The sequence below is a fragment of the Euprymna scolopes genome, chromosome 5, assembly GCF_053919585.1.
Source record: "Euprymna scolopes isolate OS-2025 chromosome 5, ASM5391958v1, whole genome shotgun sequence".
NCBI classification, from domain to species: Eukaryota; Metazoa; Mollusca; class Cephalopoda; order Sepiida; family Sepiolidae; genus Euprymna; species Euprymna scolopes.
The window spans coordinates 138241279-138263089 of NC_136486.1; the positions used below are offsets into that span (position 1 = coordinate 138241279).

At 33.7% G+C, this 21811-nt stretch overlaps 1 protein-coding gene across 1 annotated transcript; it reads left to right on the forward strand.

Moving 5' to 3' along the window:
* Positions 1–2335: 2335 nt before the first annotated feature.
* LOC145276637 (uncharacterized) lies at positions 2336–2863 on the forward strand. The gene has a single exon (XM_080127827.1). The coding sequence runs from the start codon at positions 2336–2338 to the stop codon at positions 2861–2863; it is 528 nt and encodes a 175-aa protein (XP_079983953.1).
* Positions 2864–21811: the final 18948 nt, after the last annotated feature.

Sequence of the window (21811 nt, forward strand, 5' to 3'; positions counted from 1 at the left end):
TCTGTTTTAGTGCTTTTTGTGCTTGATCTGTTTAAAATTCACACCAGCAATCAAAGTAGTTAATAGACTGCCAATGTTAGGTTAATAATAGTTGTTAGTCCAATGCCGTGGCCGACCAAAATTAAATCAATAAATGTTACTGCCCTCTTCGCAGCATGTTTTAAGCACTGGCTATAAATCACACCAGGCCGTGCAAAAGGTTTGTACCCTATTAAAAAAGCAAAAACAAAAACATGCCTGATATTTTATATTATGTATTTTTTTAACTTTATTTGTGGCACGTACAAAATATTTTAAATTTAGTCTACAAAATGTATGTCGCTATTAAACAAAGCCATGACGTTCTATGCATACAAATTAACGTAACATAATAGTTGACTCTTATGGTAAATACTTCTCTCACTCTGTCCCCCTCTCTCTCTCCATCTATCTATCTATCTATCTATCTATCAATGTATATATATATATATATATATATATATATATATATATATATATCCATGTATGTATGTAGTACTGATTCCACTCTAGAAAAAAAGAACACTCAGCCAGAATTGACAACTTGTAGTTACGATTTAAGTTGTACATGACAAAACTAACAGAAATAGATTGAACATTATATATTGTATTTTAATTTACTGACATATTTGTTTACATGGTATTACTTTAGCCAAACAAAGATGTTTATCATTATAAACTATACTTGGCGTATGGTTACTATTTCGTGTTTATTTTACTGTTATGTTTCCAGTAGTTGAAGGGGTTATCGGCCAATTATTTACCCATACACATACATACGTGTATTATTTTATTTTAATAAGTCATGCGGCCTAAATATATAAGGCAAATTCCTACGAAATATCAACTTTTCTTTTATCGTACTTAAATAACAATACACACAGAGGTACGTAGTAAGAGAAAAGATAGGCATTAGTGTATATATATATATATATATATATATATATATATATATATATATATATATACTATTAATATTTATTACACAGACATGAACTTATCAGTAAAATATGTGATTAGATGTCACTATTTGAGCGGTTTGAAGTTCACATTATTTAAAACTGCTAATTCTAAAATATCCGCGTATAGTTTAATCGCTGTACAAGAGGCATTTAGTCTATATTAATTTTTTTTTTTTAAATCTATTTGCATACAAAGTGATCTTTCAAAAACACACCAATTAAATTGTATAACCGAATAACAAAAAAAAAACACGTAAAAACGTCCTCATTACGATAATAAAATAAAAGTAAGGCATTAAATTATTTGGAATATTTTATCGGGTTATTCGTACTCCTCAGTTTGAAGTTTTTATAAAAGAACGTGTGGACAAAAACAGAACCTAATTATATTTAATAAAACGTTTGCATCGTAAACATGGTAAGATGCGACTTTTGCAAAAGCAATAAACATTTGTCTGAAGACTGTGGCAACTATACGACCCATGAAGCCAAGATAACCCGGTGTAGAGAGCTGCGTCTTTGTTTTCAGTGCCTAAAGAGATCTCACTTGGAGAATATGTGTCCATTAAGGGCATCAAGAAAAATTGTTGCCATAGTTGTAATTCTAAAGGACACATGAATGCTATGTGGTCAACGGTTACGAGTAGTATGCAGGTTGATACCTGCCTGCATACAAAAGACGATAATGAATTCCTTTCTCCCATAAAAGAAATAATAGTGCAAAGAAGAGATAAAAACAAGTGAAGGTAAACTGCCTGTTAGACACTGGCAGCCAAAGCACTTATTTGGACTCTTTAATTTTAAAGAGGCTAAATTGCCTCTCCTTCGCAAAGGATAAAATAATGGAAGTAAAGACCTTTTTAGGAACGAGTCCTAAAACCTTTAAGGAAATCTCGTTGGGATTGAATTTCATGCCCGGCAAAACACATACACTTCAGATTCTTGCGACCAAGTTGAACTTGTCTTACAGCCTTGGAGGACTTACTTTTTTGAAAATTTAAAGAATCACAGACTGGCTGCAAAGTGTAATGCAAAGAACGATTTGGTTACTATAGATGGGTTACTAGTACTCGACGCAATCCAGTACCTTGAACCTTTAAAGATATTCTTTTACATGTATGGAGCATCATTCGAGGCCAAAAAAGGACTACTCCCCTGTGGAAACAGGTGTTCCTTTCTATATAAACACTAGATTAAAAACCGAAAAAGAACACAGGTTAATTATGCAGAGGTGTTGGCGAAAACTCTACCACTTCCATCTTCCAGAATCAACTACGTGGTTCACCCAGAGGAATCCTACTTAGACCCTCTAAAATTGATTTGAAGAGAGTAATGCCCATCGAGGGTTGGAAAACATGTTCAACCTTGAATCTATTGGATTACCCATTGACGAGAAATTGTCCACCTTGAATGAAGAGAAGGTTAAGCAGTTTAGAGATTCCATCACATACAAAGATGATCTCTATCATGTACAACTTCACTGGTATGAAGATAAATTAAAATCGGTACCTTATAATTACAATACTGCTGTTCGGGCGGGAGAAAAGGTTAATAATAATCCGGAGAAGACAAAATCGTATAATCAGTATCTGCAAGTTTTTCAACAACAAGAAGACGAGGGCATTATTGAAGAAATAAGTGTGCGTCCTGAACAACTTAAAGACTATATATGGATTCCCCATGGGTCAGTGCTAAAACTAACAGACCAGACTACTACCAAGGTGAGACCGGTATTTAATTGTTCTTATAAACATAAGCGCTTAGTATCATGGAACGAAGCAGCATATCCTGGAGTGAACCTGATGAGCGACATGTTAAAATTGATGATCCAATTCCGAACAAACGATACGTCTTGTTGGCTGACACCAGAAAAACATTTCTGATGATTCGTCTGGCATCGGAAAAGGATAGTAATCGGTTTTGCTTTTTTCTGAAGAAAGGTGATAAATTACATTGCTACAGGTACAAAACCCTAATTTTTGGTCCCTATGTGAAGTTCTACAGTTCATCCAAGGAAGTAATGGATTGCTGCGCATGGTGAAGGTGAGGAAAAGGAAATGGAGCTATAGACACATACTCTATCAAGCATCTCTTTCCTCTGGAAATCTCTCAATAGCCTTACCCGATAGGCATGGAACCATCGAGTTCACATGATATAAGCCAGGACCCTCAACGGAGAGAGATTATTATAATTTGGATCTGTCCTAGCTGTAACATACCTGAGAATACCAGACCTATTATAGCCTGCGATAGATGCAATGACTGGTTTCACTTCAGCTGGGTGGGTCTAACTGAAGCACCACCAGAAGATGAACAATGGTTCTGTTCGACTTGCAACCCTCAAGGAGTTGTGACTGGTAGACCTAGTTTATCAGGAGTCTAAACAAACTGTTTTATTCTCTTAAAGATTTTTTTTTCTCTTTTGTGGGGAATGTGTCAGAATTTTGAATTGGTTGACTTATCGATGGTAGGTCGGTGGGGAAGATAGGAGTGCTGGTAGCTGTGACCAACACGGCCGGTGGTCCGTTAATCAAAGAACCTGAGGGATTATTCCTTACAAGGTAAATAGACATTCCAGTCACTCATGAATCTCGTTGACTAAGAGTTGTAGTAGATGAAAAAGGGGTGGCCGCTCTACTGTTGTTGTAGTAGATTTTGCTGTCTTTTAGACAAATTACACTTCGACCATCGTTACTCATGTGTTACTTTTACAAGGAAAGACTGCTTATAAGCAACGTTGACATTTCATTGCAAGACTTAAACCGTCTTTTCTTCCCCTCTCCCCTACTCGTCGGTATGCTAATTCCGACATATGATTACTCTTTCGTTTTCTTTATTGCTTGGATATTGGTCGCTATGACTTTTTTTATTTACAATTCGAAATTCCGTCTCATTGAGTCTATTTTTGCTTCCATTCTTAGGTGGACACTAAGTGCCAGATCCAGGTTTATCGAAGTGTGTTTGTTTTTTACTGAATTAAATATACAAGAGGTATTACAGAAATATTAAGAACCAAATCTGAAACGTTTTTTTTTTTTTTTACTTACACCAAACATTGAAGATGGTAATAAAGAGTAAGGAACTACTGAGAAATAGGAACATAGTAATTGAGATGTTGTGTAGTGAGATGATTGATCGCATTATAGAAAGTATCTGCATGATATACGTCTTGGAAAACGAAAACAAAAGCAAAATGCAATGATTTACAGTTTAAGAAATTACGCTAATCGGTGGGGAGTATATTATTAGGGGTCGTAACGCAGATGATCTTACTGACCGACGGGTTAATTATTTTGTAGAGTGACATCGCTGCAGTGCATTGGTTGGGACATATTTCGTTAACATGCATGTAAAGCATGCTTAAGTATAAAAAATTGTGGCTAAGAAACAGTGTCAAATAATGTTTGATATTATGGAATTCTTATTTAGACATTGTACAATAGTTAGAAGAAAATGATTTGTACAGCGATCTAGATCTGCCTGCTAAAACCTATATATAAGGGAATCGTTGTTTTCTCGAGATATAAAACAGTGACAAATGTGAAAAGCTTCCTAGACGGATGGAAATTAATCACCGACCTTGCCGCAACTTATATATATATATATATATATATATATATATATATATATATATATATATGTGTGTGTGTGTGTGTGTGTGTGTGTGGGTGTGTGTAGTAGTGAAATAGACAGTGTTGTATATGTATCTACACTACAAATGCCCTGACTAAAGTAATTACAAAGTTAACTGCTTCTGGTTAATCTTTCTCTCATGTGTTTTGTAGTCCAATCTCGTTGTATATATTTCCTGTGTTCTTTGTTTTTTCCTTCTTCATATCTCGAATACTTCCCTATTTTCACCGTATATTAATTATTTCGATTATCCCATTGAGATAAAAAAATCATTGCCTAAAGTGAAAATGCTAAAATATATGTGTGTATGTCGTCGGTGTATGTAAATTATTTTCAAAATGATTACTTCAATATTACTTTTGATATAGTTCCTTGATATCGGGAAAATACCTGAAATTCACCATATTTCTGTTTTATTGATGTGATTCCCTGAAATGCAAATTCATTCACATTCGGAAGATGGAAAGAAAACTTGTACATAGTAATGTGGTTCTGCTGTTGATGAACTGTGACTAACTTTGTCGGATATATACTCTAGTGTCAAAACAATGACCAGAATATTCTGTTATTGTAGCATTAGTTATAACATGCTTCTTTTAGGATATCTCAGTATATTTTCCCGCAGTTGATTGTATTTAATCCTTGCAATGTATATAGTGGTTAATACAAAATAAATAATTACAAATAATTACAAAACCACTCTTGATGTATTTATAAAATCGCACGGGTTGTTACAATATATATATATATATATATATATATATATATATATATATATATATATATATATATATATATATATATAAATAGGCATCTATCTATCTATATATCTATCTATCTATCTGTGTATCTATATCTATATATACATACATATACCCATATATATACATATATATATATATATATATATATATATATATATATATATATATATATATAAACAAGTATTTAAGTGTCGCATACCAATATGAGGACGTACCACGCAATATTGGCTGTGCTTGTATCAAGGGATGCCTTTCTCATGATAACTGATAATCTATTTACGTCATTGAACTAAAATGATTATAACATAAATACAGTTTCAAAACAAAGTCTGTCGACCTGTTCAACAGATCCCATATCCTCAACATGAAATATTTCCAGAAAAAAATCACGAATAAACCTAGAACCCCATCCTCCAATGTAGGCCCCTATTACCATGTCTCCTTTTCCAACATCAGGGTTCTACGTTCCAACCTTCCAGATGTTGAAACCCAGTTATAGCAGACGAAACTGGGATATTCTTCCTAAGCGAAGCTGGCATAGTGCCGACCACTTCCCTAGACGAGTTCATAATTAACGGATACTAAACTTAATATCTAAATCTGACCCCCAAGTTCGCCATGGGCATGGAATATGTGCTTACATTAAAGATGGTTTTCTGTGTGGTAGGGATATCTCCAGTAAATACCCTAATCTACCTTATATGTGCTTCTCGTTTTCACTTGATTACACCACTGCATTTATATTTGTTTTGTATTGACCCTACAACAGCGGAGTTGCTCTCTTTAAGATCATATCTGAGAAAATTAACCACCTCCTGTCTGCTTAAACTTCAGCTAACATCCACATTTGTGGTGACTTGAATGCTCACAATGTGGAATGGCTGGCCCACTCGAAGAAGACAGATTATGAGGGGAGGTTCTGTCATGATTTCGCCATTGCCTATGACCTCACCCAGATTGTTCACGAAGCCAGCCTGTGTCCAATACTTCCGATCAGTACGTTAGCCTTCTAGACTTTTTTCTCACAGCTTCCCCTGAGCTATGTTCATGTTTCGTTCTATCTCCTCTGGGATCTTCCGACCACTATGTTGTATCAGATAAGATAAAAACGAAATGCAATAAGTCTTCAGACGTATCTCTGAACCGTACTGTATATCGATACTCTACGCCTGACTGGGATAGCTTCCGTACATTTATACCTACCTGTGTATTCCATGATTGAAAAGGATGTGTCCTCTATAGTATCAGACCTGACCGAATGGTTAATTGTAGGCATATACCGATTCATTCCATCCAAAAACACAAAACTATAAGTAAGCCATGATAGTCCTGAAAATGTGCTGCTGCCATCGTGCACAGAAATCCCTTTTTCCATAGCTACCAACGTAATAGATGTACTTATACAAAAGCTGATTTAAGGGCTGTCAGCACCCACGGTAATATAATAATAAAAATGCAAGAGAGCTCTATAGTCAGTCCGTTAAATACAAAATAGCTTAGCAGCGGCTTGATTCCAACCAGTTCTGGCAGATGGCAAATAGGATCCCGAACAGAAGCGTGCGTTCTATCCCAACCATAATCAACGGATTAGAGGTCATCTCGTCATCATCAGAAAAAGGCCAAAATATTTGCCAAGAACTTTACAGCTAATTCTACCCTATGCGACGAAGGCCATCAACTCCCCGTATTTCCCCCTATAACAGACAACACGCTATGCAACATACAAATATCAGTGCGTGAGGTCCCCAAGCTAATCAAGAACCTTGATTCCAGTAAAGTAACTGGCCCTGATGGCATTCCAATTATAGTGCTGAAAACAGAATTTGCCCCTATACTTACAAAACTGTTTAAGCGTTGCCTTAAGGAGAAGTGCTTCCCAACACCCTGGAAAACCTCATCAGTATACCCTCTATTTAAGAATTCAGGTGATAAGTCGTCTTCCTCTCAGTACAGACCAATAATTCTCCTGTGTGTCATGAGTAAGTTGCTGGAATACATATTAAATAGAGAAGTAGTCAACCACCTCAGTAGAAATAACCTTTTTAGTTACATTCGATATGATTCCCGTTCTGCCAGATTGTAGATGTGTTAACGGTTATATATCATAAGATTAGTGAATCTCTTGAAAAAGCCTTCCTCTCTAGTACAATTGCTCTTGACATATCGAAGGCTGTCGATAAGGTATGGCATAAGAGCCTACTTCACAACATTTCCAGCTAGGGTATAACTGGAAATATTTTCTCAATCATTAAATCATTTCCCTCTGATAGGTTCATAAGAGTAGTCGTTGATGGACAGATATCAAACGCCCTCTGTATTAATGCTGGAGTCTCTCAGGGATCAATCCTGTGCCCAACTCTCTTCCTGATCTACATCAATGATCTCATAAAACACATACTTAAATCATTCGATGACATCTATGCTGATGACGCGACCATCTATGGCAACACATCAAAGGCCGTAAATGAAAAGGTTCTCTCTGATACTCTCTCCTCTGATCTCGACCGCGTGGTATAGTGGTGGAAGAGGTGGCTAGTTACCTTTAATGCATCTAATACCAAGCTCCTATTTTTATATTACCAACGCTCTGATCCCCATCTAGCATCAATTGAAATGGATGGCTCTTGTCGAGGGAAATAACCATGTTTTGATATGCTTCTGGGCTTGACCTTTACTCCTGACCTGAAATGGAATACGTACAGTTAGTCTGTTGCTAAGGTCGCTGGAAAAATGGTATGACCCTTCTAACGCTCCAGAAGATACTTCACTCCTGATACAATACTCTATCTATATAAAAGCCAAATACGTCCTAGGATGTAGTACTGCTGCTACATCTGGACAGGAGCTGCTAAGAACAGCCTATCTGGCCTTGATATAGTAAAAATAGGCTTAGTAGGTGATGCTTTTTTCTCTTCCCTGCAACCTCTCTTCCACAGGAGAGACGCAGCGGGACTATCTTTATTTTATCGTTACTTCCATTGCAACTGCTCGTCTTAGCTCCAATTCCTGGCTCCCCTCGCCGATCTTTCACGAGAAACACCCGTCTAGTTGAAACCACTGTTAAAAATCTCCCCAATCTTTATCTGTGTTAAAATCAAAACGTAGATTCTATGAACAAAGCTTCTTTCTTAGAAGTGCGCGCCTGTGGAACTCTGTTCCGTTTGCTTGTTTCCCACCTGACTACAATCAGGATGTGTTCAAGTCCAACATGAACAAATTTCTGATGAACCGCCCCCTTAATAAGACACTTTATCAAATATCAACAATAATGTACTGTGCACGCAATAACCCTTATCCTCGAGTGGTTTCCGGGCCTTGATAATTGGTTACCACATTGTAAAAAGAAACACAGACTGGTAATATTTCAAGCATTTTGGGTCCCTGAGGTGGAGGAGAAATCATTCACGATTGAGACCATTTTTATTTTTGTTTCTTTTCACCACGTTAAAAAACGATTTTGGTGTCAAACACTGACCCGTGAGGACGAAATGTAAATAGCAATAATTAAATAAATATGCATAAACCAAAACGCATGAAAGAGGTAATTGAGTAATATCTTTACCCACTTTTGGACTAATGGTGACGACCATACTCTCCCTGTGTCTGTCTACTCCTTTGGTAAACCGGTTCCGTTACCCGTAACTTACATCAAAGAAAAAAGTGACATCAGATGTCGTTCATATTCCAAGTAGTATGGGTTCTTCCCAAACATAGTTATATAGATGTCATTGGCCTGGCAAGGCTTAAAGAGAGATAACCTAGCAAAACAAACCCCAAACAAAATTAAACCAAAAGCAGAAAACACTTAACTCCCATGAAATAAACGGTAATAAAACGCATATTTGCTCTACAACAGTATTGAGTACGTTTTTCAGGTTTTTATTAATTACCACTTCTACTAAAATTAAATTTTGAAAATCAAAATATAGACACATATATTCGAGTTAAGAATTTCTTGTTTGACAAAAGGAATATATAGAAAGGGTTATATAAATTTCCTTAATCCCTGGATTTTCAATAATGGCTCATTATCAGAGGAAATGAAATGCGGTTATCAAAATGTTCAACTGTCAGAAGGCATGTATTTTTATTTTTAGCACAAATATTGAAAATAGTTTTTTGGGTTGTGAATGATAGTTATATAAAAATAATTATTGAAAGATGGAATTTCCAACAACGTGGGCAGTCCATTATCGGGAGAAGTATAATACTCCCCGGGGTTTTATTTCCAAGTAGGCAGAATATTGATCCAGGGAAGAAAGCAGTAATTCCATAAAAGAAAGATGTGTGGTTGCCCCTTATTGATATTCCGAAAGGTATACGGGGCGGTCGTATTCGTTGGTGTGTTGAATGCGTTTTGGTATATGTAATTCAGATTATTTTTTGGTGTTGGCACAGTATATCAAATATTTGATGGGTATACCAATCCATTGATTATATTCCCATGAGTGATGTAATTATATATGCATGTCTATGGTGCAATGGACCTCGAAAATCAACGGTCTAGGTAGCAAAATATTCCGAGAGATTATTTTTAGAAGCGATGTGTTGGGCGAATAGCTTCTAATATGAAATTGATACTTGGTGAACTATCGGTCAGTTTTCTTGTTGAGTAGGCGTAAGGGAAGCCATTATTAGAAATCCATGGATTAAGAAAATTAATATAACCTCTTCTATATATTCCTTTTGTCAAACAATAATTTCGTAATTCGAATATATGTGTCTATATTTTGATTTGCAGAATTTAATTTTAACAACTAAATTTATATATTGCGCTATTCTTAAATATTGAGATTTTCCTATTTGGCTAGGATCATCCTGAAAGTATTGCCTCTAGTAATATCTATCAGGATTTACCAACGGATTTAATCTGCGTCTTATCTTGCTCATAACTCTCTCTCTCTCTCTCTCTATATATATATATATATATATATATATATATATATATATATATATATATATATATACAAGCCCCCTGTTTTAAAATATTATAAGTTCAAAATATCAGCGACTAATAATAAGAACTAAATAAAGTGTTGGAACAAATGACCTGGCCTTGTGATATTTCCCTTAATGTCGCACATTAAAAGGGCCATTCATCATCTAGAGCCTAAGTGTAGCACATTTTAACAACCATATTATTTTTGGTAAAGGTGCAATATCCTTCCATCCTCAAAGAACTTGTTAAAATTATCACTATTACACTTCTTAAATCTAAGAAAACAAGTAGCCAAGATATGAATATGGATTCAGACATAGAGGACCACTTTTTATATCAATTTAACGTAAAATGAATACCCACTTTATGACCACCCTTTTTGAGGTGTATGTTATTTTTTAGGGGTAGTTCTTATTAATATATAAGCCAATACAAAACCAACTTAAAAAATAAAACGTGTTTTCCATACATTTTCGAGTTTGCTGAAAACAAATATCGCATTTAAATTCTTCTAAAATATATTTTTTTCTGGGTATCCAGCAAAAATATGCGCGTACTACTTTAGCCATAACTTTTTACATAAAGAGTTACATTGCTTAATACTCGAAAAAACTAATTGTTTTCGAAAAATTGAAATGTGATATTGCTTTAACACATCCGATACCCTATAGAAAACAAGTTTTAAAGGTAGGCTTTGTATTGGTCTACCAAACTACAATAACCAAATAAACACCACCTCTAAAAAGAAAGCAAAACATACACTCTCCCTCCGCCCTCCCCCCCCAAAAAAAAAAGTGGCTTTGAATAGGAATCCATTCTACGGTGAATTTACATATAATATTTATTCCACATGTTTTTAAATTAATAATTTGTCCATATTTCGGAAACTACTCGTTTTCTGGAATTTTAACGTTAGTTTCCTTTTCAGCACTCTCCCAATCCTATAATATTAGTAAACTTAAAAAATTTGGAAGATGGAAAGATACTACACATTTAACAATGTTTTAATCACCGTCATTTGTGTCCTAGTATTTCATATCATCAACAGAATATCTGATATTTCCATCAACCATTTGGCCTTGATAAAGGAAAACATAACATTGCTGCTATGATTTCAAATAATCTGCAATAAAACCAAAAGGAGAGACTTGATTCCAAATATTCTTCATATGTGATATATCCCTTCTTTTGGAAACAAGGTACGGTTATGAATATCTCCAGTATCGAATAATCATTATACACTGTGAAATATACTTTATGTATGAAAACCAAAGAGGGACGATATAACATATTGAAACTATATTTTGAATGAAGTATTCCCTTTTAGTTATTTAAGATCAGAGCAGATTATAGTCTTCCCTCCACGAAGGCCAGAGGTTGGGGCATATATATATATATATATATATATATATATATATATATATATATATATATATATATATATATATATATATATGTATATATATATATACATATGTATACGTGTGTGTGTTTGTTTATATATATATATATATATATATATATATATATCGACACTTGCACTAATTGTATGTATATATAACAGATAGTACATACTGGCTACCGATGCCAGGATATGAATGAAGGTAAAAATGAAAATATCAATAAGCTGTCTTTAAATGTGAGAAATAAAAGCGACAAATGAAATTAGTAAATACATAGCTTTGCGTATGGCTTCCCTGACTTCTATAGAATTTTTGAAAAAGAACGACTGTTAGAAATTCTTAGATATCTAATTAAATGCGATGTATGTGAAGCAGGTATACATGTATATATGCGCCTGTGTATGCGTTCTCGGTCAATATTTACAATCTTGAATTTCAAAGTAATTCGGCAATTTTTTACAACTTAATATAGAAGAGAGCTACAATTACGGTCTGATAATTATGTAGGTTTTGATTACGAATCATTGTACAAAATATTGCATTTAAAATTGATATTTGCAAAAATGTTATCGGCCATTACTATAACTAATATTCCAACATACTAATGATACAACCAGTATATACAGGCGCAACACGGTCGGTAAATAGCCGGAAAGATTCAACTCATAAAATGTTTCCAATTACGAGACCATTTACGATAGATAAGCTTATTCAAATGAAAACACTTACAACTACAAATGTCAACTGGAATATTTTCAACTAAGTAGTAATACACGCCTTTAAGATATGTTTTTTTATTTTCTTACTTGCTTTCGCATGCTTCAAATCGGAGGGTCTCTTTTAAACCCGATTATTTCCATTAATTTGCGTAGCTGCAATTGTAGAAAGTCAGCATTCGCTTTGTCGATTGCTCAGACATACTTTGAGTACAAATAGGCAAACATTTACAGATGGGAGTAATAATTGTAAAAGTGAAATAAATGCAGCAAACATCATAAGAATACGCATTACGTAACAGAAATTAGTAACTTAGAAATTCTAAGAACATTACAAAAGTATAGTAATGAATGGTAAATTTACAATTAATCCATTATCCCAAAACATAAGATTGCTTGTACAGAAAACATAATTTTTCCAGCAATTCCACTTAGACTCTCCCTTAGTTCCCACGAATTACATGCCGAAGAATTACTTTGCAAGGATAGAAGCCACACCTGATTATCTTAAATTACCCCATTCTCTGTCTTTGATATAGTGAATTAACTAACTAGACACTTCCAAAGCATGTGCACCTGATAATTCTAGGTCGATCCATGTAAATACTGCTAATCTGGTTGACGGGCGGCAAAATACACCCCTTTACTGTGGAGATTCCTGAACGTTATCTACTCTCATACTTTTCTCCGTGAAACTACTCGACTTTTGAATTTTCATGATCTTTTCTGCTTTTTTTGATTAACATACAAGGTTGATATCTCACTTTTCATCGAACCAAAATGTGTTCCTGTACAACACATAATGCTTAATCGTATCGACTCACAAGAAAATGGCAATGTACACTTTTAATCTAAACACATGTTAAAAATATGACACGTGTAGCTTCTCCCCTTTACATAATCCTCCCCCGCTCACATTTCTATTAGTTTTTGAAATCATAATAATACAGCCGCAGTCTTTTTATAATAACCAAATCTCTCGTCTTATAATTCCACTGGTGTTACATGTTTTATTTTGTATTAGCCAGAGATTCTCGACAAACCTAACTGCGCATTTATCATGGGTATTTTTTTTACATAAATTAACTTAGTCTCCATAACATTTTAAATAATTAATAATCTACTAGAGTGAACCTCTTGTATTCCTATATATAATTATGTTCTTAGCTTTTTCTTTTATTTCTATTATTTGACTGCTATGCATATATACATGTAACTACACACACACACACACACACATATATATATATACACACATTTATATATGTACATGCTTATATTTATTTGCACACATATGCACAAATGCATAGGAAAAGAAACACCCACAGACGCAAAACACACAGACACACCCCATATATATATATATATATATATATATATATATATATATATATATATATACGAACTAAAACTACTTTACACATTTATTTATATTATAACCGTTTCCTCCTTTCGTTTTGAACTCGTAAGTATATATATTTAATCTAAATGCTTTCATCATCAATTCTTAATAAGATTTTTCAAGCATCTTTTATTATGCATTACATTGCCAGATTGCTTAAGCCTGTTTACAAATCGCGTATCATACTGACTAGAAAATCCTATATACTATTGTCTGTGTTACTACATTACAATTTGTCAAGAAATATTTATTTGATAAACATTGTATATCCTGCGAGAAAAATATTCCCCCAAAAGTTAGATTGTATGAAAATTTAAATTCTGTTATAGAAATAATAGATTGCAATATGTGTGTGTTCCCTTTTTCGTCTATCGTCATTTTATTTTAAACAAAAAAAAACAAAACAAAAAAAAACACTGACATTTTACGTCATTATTTCTAAGTAATTTTATTGATTATGCAGTTTTGTCAATTTTACATTGCTTGATAATCATGATTCTAAATATGTTAAAAATAAATGATTTCAGAATATGAGAAAACTGTTTGTGAACTCATCGCTCACTGCTTCGTATTAATTTTTCTCTTTCTTGTGTGTTTTGTAGTTCCATCTCGTTGTATTTATTTCCTGTTTTCTTTGCCTTTTCCTTTCGCATACCTCAACTACTTCCCTATTTTCACCGTATATTAATTATTTCGATTATCCCATTGAGATTTTAAAAAAATCATTGCCTAAAATCAGAATACACTGTTACAATATATGTGTGCATGTAAATTATTTTCAAAATGATTACTTCAATATTAATTTTGATATAGTTTCTTGTTATCGGGAAAATAACTGAAATACACCATATCGCTATTTTATAGATGTGATTCGCTTTAATGCAAACCCATTCACATTCGGAAGATGGACAGAAAACTAACCTTCATTATGGAAGTAATGTAACACCTGATCCATTTCACTACACTCTAAGAGATAAGCAGAAACGGACACCACCTGATGCCATCAACAACTGGCATAGATGAGCAATACAGTGGCACACTTCCTTGATAATTAACCTCAGCTAAATTACTCACGACTGAAGTAGTACATATTCAGTGTAAAGAACAGGCAGGCCTAAGTTAAAATCAAGGTGTTTTTACAGAAAAAAACAAAAGGGTATACATAAGTTTTGCATAAGAGATTTTAAGAAAAAACGAAAATGGGGGTTTATTAAAGAATTGAAGTACCGGATAACCGGCGTTACCCGCTGGAAGCACCACCCCCACCTCGAAAACATAAAAGAAGGGTTGTTGTTGTTGTTGTTTATTTTTTGTTATTGTTGCTGTTGCCTAACCCTAAACCCTCATGTAATGAACAGTATTCGGACTAGATTTCCAAAGTCTCATTGTAAGAACGGCTATCGAAAAGTCAAGAACGGGTTAAGAGAGTTATTGATCAACCGCCAGCGGTAACAAAAAAATAGCAGCGAAAGGGGAAAAAGAAAAACAAATAGACCCAATAGGCAGCCAGGATTGAGAGAGGAAAACATAAATATCCCTTTAGCCGTTGAAGTCGTGGTAATGTGAAGGGGTTACTTACCGGTCTCATCGACTAAAATTAGTGAGTCTCGAAGTTCTAGTAAAAAGCAGAAATTTATTTAAGAACGAAAAAGTCGAATCATATATTAAGGAAATGAAATGAAATTTCTTCCGTGTATTTATCATTCATTATTTGTTAAAATAAGAGCTGCAATATTTGAATTCAATTATTTAAGTTATAACCAATAAAATAAAATACAATAAAAAATAAAACAGAATTATGAACTTAAATATAAGCGAAAAAAAAAACAAATATAAAGAAAACACGCTACCAAAAATAAAGGTGTTTTGTTTTATTACGATAATAAAAAGAAAAAAAATCTAATAAAACCGTTCGAATTCGATAATAGAAAAACTGAGGCAAATGAAAAAATAAACAGAGTTGTGACGGTCTGAATTCGTTGTGTTTTTAATATCTAAATTCAGGAAACACATTACCTAGTGGGGTTACACGATGTTTCGGCGATGTGGAGAGGTTGTGTAGAAAGGTTATTGAGCAAGGGCGAGGAATAAAAACGAGCATGAAAAAAATTTTAAAAGAGAAAAAAAAAACAGGAAAATAAAAAAGAAGCGTATGAAACAATCACATAAATCACCCTGTTTAATTGATAAAAATTAAAAAAAAAAAAGGTAATCCGTTATATGAGTACAAAGATGGAACCCGTATGCTAGAACCTGGTTCCAATATCCATTGCTCTACAATGGCTTAATCATGTTTTTTAATCTATTGAACCAATTAAAGAAAGAACACCAAACGCGCATGCATGGTTGCCGGAGTCAGTTTAGGAGGAACGATTTCTTGCCACCCTTGTTGAATTCTTTGTGTTTTAAATAACAAAAATAAGGAAACACGTTATCGTGCATTTTTAAATAATGAATACTCTTCACCTTCGCCTAAAAAAGGAAGCAAAACATAAAAGGAATGTGGATTATATTTTTTGTGTTGGTAAGTAATTGTTTGGTTTAAAATGCAAGTGTATTTATGTAGCGGTAAGCGTTAAGGCGTCAAAGCGTTAAGCGTTCGTTTAATACCGGGATCAGTTTCATCCTGAAATTGGAGAATGGCACATATCAGAAAATCATGTGACACAAATGTCGTTCTACAGTGACATTAGATATTGGCTTCTAGTGTAGATGTAATTAATTTTTAGGTGTCATTTGTTGTTGTAAACCTACAGTATTCTTCGTCATAGGGGATACACTGCGACGTTTGTATTGTAAATAGGAATAAAAGAAACAAATCTAAATTATACACAACACTGTTCAGATAGAAACAGACACAATATCCGTTGATACTACAATATGTTGAAAAAGATATGAAATGTATCATTGACTTACAATATTACACAAATGAGCCTGGCCACTGAACTCATAGTCTCTTTATATCTATATTTTGAGGATGAGCAAGTCCCATTTCTGGACGTACTTCTAACAACACTATCCGATGATTGTATAACAATATCAATAGTCTAATTGTAAACGCTGATTACCTTGAAATATCGGTAAATATCATAACTTTATTCTGAAACAAGTCTAAAGAAATGTTGCTAAATATTCCAAGGTATCGCGAATAGATAAATATGGACACCGCCAGCGTAGAGATTAGCGATGTCTCAATAATTCATACATCTTCTATTCTGTCAGAATAGGGTAAAATGAGACAGGTCAATAGGTCCACTCTATTGTATCAAAGCAAATGTTGCCTCACGGAGGTAATATAGCAAACACTATTCTTCCTAATAGGCAACTCCACAATTAAGCCACAATTACACGAATGCCGCCTGACCGTTTCATAATCAAGTAACACTGGCGACAGCTCAGATAATCTAAGCCGAAATCAGTAGAAAACACATAGAATCAAAGAAAATAGGAGCTTGCGATTATTAGAGAACTTTTTAATAGTGCAGGACATAATAAGTAATTTTTCTATACGCAAAACAATGAGATATTATAAAATACAAATAACATGCCTCTAGAAGTGTAAGCCATGTTAAGTTTCAGAACAGTTTCCGATTGTTAGTTCTACACAAGCCCTGGAGGTAACTCAAGAAACCGTATACGAAGTTGCCAGAGAAAGGTTTACTAATGATGGAGCAATTCTGGTTTCTGAGTGGTTGGTAGCAGAACGTCAATTAATACAATTCGTCAATTCTTAGCACCATCATTTATAAATAGAATCTCCCGACTGTGCGGGATCGTACCCTATTATAGGGCAAAAATATTAAAACACCCTTATTTTTTATAATGGGGAATCCCCTTTTGTCTATTTTGCTCCAAAATAATATATATATATATATATTATCTATTATAGATATCTTTATATTTAATTGTACATACCAAAATCAGAAATCATTTGAATCTTAAAATTTTAGCATGTAAAAAGAAGCCATTTTTAATTTTGTTTAAATGCCAAATATACATATATATATATGGGTACAGAAAAGAGAACGAAATAAAAAATTAATTTGTATTTTTCCCTTAAAAAAAGGCGGGCATGTGAAAAAGAATACATTTCTTAAATTTGATTATGCAGTTCAAACACGCACACACATATACATATAAATAAATACACATATAAATAAATATACATATAAATGAATATGCACGAAATATGTAACCATTAAAAAGTGAGCTTTTTGTTTGTTTGTTTGTTTTTTTTGGTTCATGTATTTAACACAATGCATAAAATATGACATTTTTAATAAATAAGAAAGAATACTAATGCGCATAAAAAGTAAAAATAATTATAATTCATGCGCGCCTTAAAATATACATGTAAAAAGTATTTGTCAAAACGAATTTACAAAGAAAATGTTTTCAAAAATTGATGCAAAAATTATTTGTCTACAAGAAAATTCACAAAGAAAATCTTTTCAAAAAGTGATGCAAAATTTATTTGTAAAACAGAAAATTCACAAAGAAAATGTTTTCAAAAAGGGACATTTTACATTTTTTTTTTAAATTTCAGTAAAAGTATTAGTTACCCCTTAGTAGGTTAAAGTGTTAATACAAACAAAATTGATGCAATGAAACGTCTTGCCCAGGACATTTCTTTTTCAATATATTAAAATTTACTCTTGTTGCGGATTTCGTGAATATATCAGGGATATTTTGTTCTGATCATATGTAATTAAAAATATTTGATTTCTTTTTAACCTCGTTTTGTATGAAATAGTATTTTACGAGGAGTGCCCAATAAGTAATGCCCTTGACCCACTTTCCAGTTGTCTGATCTGACTGAAATTTGGCCTGTGTAATCATTTATATCTCTACGGGTGGTGTAGCAAATTACAGCTCTGAACAAATTGTGGTTTTTGTTTTACACGAGTTTGAACTGAGTCAGGTGTGAAATGGAGCCTGTTGAATGCTGAGCAGTGATCCGGTTTTTGTATTTGAAAGGACGCACACCACAGGAGACTTTTGATTAAATGAAAGAAACTTATGGCGATAATAATGTGAATATGACCTTGTAAAACGCTTGCATCGTGAATTCAAACCTGGCCGGAAGTCTGTGAAAACGGTACCCAGACCTGGTCGCCCCCTTCTGCCATTGATGAGGAATCTGTCCGTCAAGTTGAGGCTGCCATTTTGGAAGATCAGCGCATTACTATTCGCCAAATAGCCCTAGAAGTCAGGATTAGCACAGGGTGTGTGGAAACTACCATTCATGACCATTTGCATATGCATAATGTGTCTGTCAGATGGATTCCCAGGTTGCTCACACCATTGCAGATGGTTGATTATCGTGTTTCTGTAGTAAGATTATATAAGCTTGATTATCAGAATAAATTTCTTCGGAACTCTTAATAAATTCTGGCTCTAAAATAGTATTTAGGTTATTTTTAAGGTCGTGTGGGTGATCGCGATAAATTCTGCTTTTCACGGAGAGAGGGATACAATCTGTTGCTTTTTAGCATTCCATGAAATAATAGGCTCAATTTCTGATAGCCAGAATCAATATCCAGATATACTTTTTCGATCCTTGTCGTTTCTCCAATCTAGGTCTTAAAATCCTTCTAATTTAATTTTTTTTTTCTAAATACTAACGTCTGATTTTTAGTTCGTTTTAAATAACGAAGGACTTGCTTTGATCTGTTTATATCCTTCAATGCCGGTCTTGAAAATTTTATGATAGTTTTGTTACCGTATAACATATTTCAGGTCTTGTCGCAGTCATTAAATGTATAGGACTTCCTATGATTTCTCAGTATAATTTATCCTCTTTTATTGCAGATTATGTGTGTATATTTTTATTAATATCATCTTCAACCGGTGTAGAGAGTTTCTTGTACTCGCCCATCCACAATTTTAATAGTGTTTTATCGATGTATCTCGCTTGATTCATCGTAACAAGTCCTTTCTTTTGAGTAAATTGTGTCCCCCAAACAAGGGTAATTTGCCAAAATCAGTCATTTTAAATATTTTACTTAATATCGGTCCACATTATGTCAGAATTTGATGCGATTAAAATATCATACACCCATAAAACCAAAATCAGTAGTTAATTGTCTTCATGTTGGTTATATAAACAGGGGTCTGCTGGGTATTGTTTAAATTGTTGCTTAATCATGTAATCATGAAATACTATATTCCAACAAGGAGCACTCTGATTTAGAACGTACAATGACTTGCTTAGTCATAACACGCTATATTTAGTTTTTGCTCTTATCCTTCTGGAGGTGTAATATAAATTTTGAAGTCTATTGGCGCACTGAAATAAGCATTTTACGTCAATTTGATGGATGTTTAGGTCATATTGCGATGCGATGTGCAATAAAATTCTGATTGTCGTCAGGTTTGTGGTGGGTGAAAACGTAGACAAATATTATATACCGTAAATCTGCGAGAATCCTTTAGCAACAAATCTATGTTTGCGCTGTTCAACACCTAATGATGTAGTCTTTTTTGTAAAGACCTATATTGTCGAAATGACATGTGTATCTTTTGCGAGAAGTAGTGGTGTGGAGGTATTATTTTCGGTCAAATCATCTATTTTCTTTTTCATTGCAAATTTACATTGATCAAAATGTTTTGAATTAATTGCTTCGTTAAAGCATTTTGCCGTATTTTCCATGGAATAGCAATAGTCGATTTGATAAATTTTATACTGTCGACCACAAAAAAAACTCGGGCCGTTTTCTATTATGGGTGGGGTCTGTCGACTTAAGCATCATCATCATCATCATCATCATGGATCTTCTTGCCCCCGTCAATTTAATCGTCTTCATTGTGTTAATAATTTCTGGAAATATAATTTCATCCTCTTCAAGTGACGGGGTTTCGTCTTTAAAATTAAACGTGTCTGTGAATTTTACACAGAGGATTGTTTTATTTTATTTTTCTCTGGAATAAATACTAAATTGGCTGGACTGTTTTAATCGTATCCCAGAAATATTTCTTTATCGTTTTGATTATTTAATTTACTCTTTTCATCTATATATGCGAAGCAAGTTTAACCAAATACATACATTCGGCTTAAATTTTGTTTTCTACCGCATAAAAATTCATATTAAGTTTTAGATAGTGTTTTGTTAAAGCATCTAAATGGTAATCTATTAAATTCAACACACACACACATATATATATATATATATATATAATGTTCTCTGGCCATCGGTTCCACAGAATCGTTCAAGTCACAATGCACGAGTGATAGGATTTTGTTGGCCTTCTTGTCTGGTATTTTATTTTGATAGTTTGTCATTTTTCCCTGCGAATAAACGTCACAGTTAAAGTTTTTATATTTTTATTTTCATTCCATCAACTACGGCCGGCAACTTTTTAATATCCAGAGTATTGCAGTGCCCAAGAATTTAATTCCATGTCTGTAAAGCATGGCAGGCGGTGTTCGATGGGACTAACTGATTTCAATAATATAATCTTCCATTTCCTTTAATGTCGTATACAGTTCCATTCGGGTATACCAGTTTTGATTTATTGGGGGTAACGTTCATATTTACACTTTGCAAATGCCAGCCTGTACAGAAAATATATTTTGTTTGAATTTCGGGATTAGAAGAGCGTTTTCTGGAATACAGAACCATAGTTCACCTTTATTGTTCCTTAGCGCGATTTTGGCATCAGCTCTTTTCAAAACGATATCATTTACTCGACTCCCGTCAGCAAATTCTACAAAATTATTTCGTGGCTTAAAGTTGGGATCAAAATTGATAAAATCAGATTCTTTTGTAATCACATGTGCGGTTTCACCACACTCGACAAGATAATTATTATTGTTTGTTGAAGCGAAAATCGTAGATGAAAATAATGTATGTTCGCTAAGGGGACTCTCCACAGATTTTATTGATTCCACCTTGAACGTCATGTATCTACATTGGAGTCTCTTGTGATTAGGTTTTTCACAATTATAGAAAATAATTTTTGTATTTTTCTCAG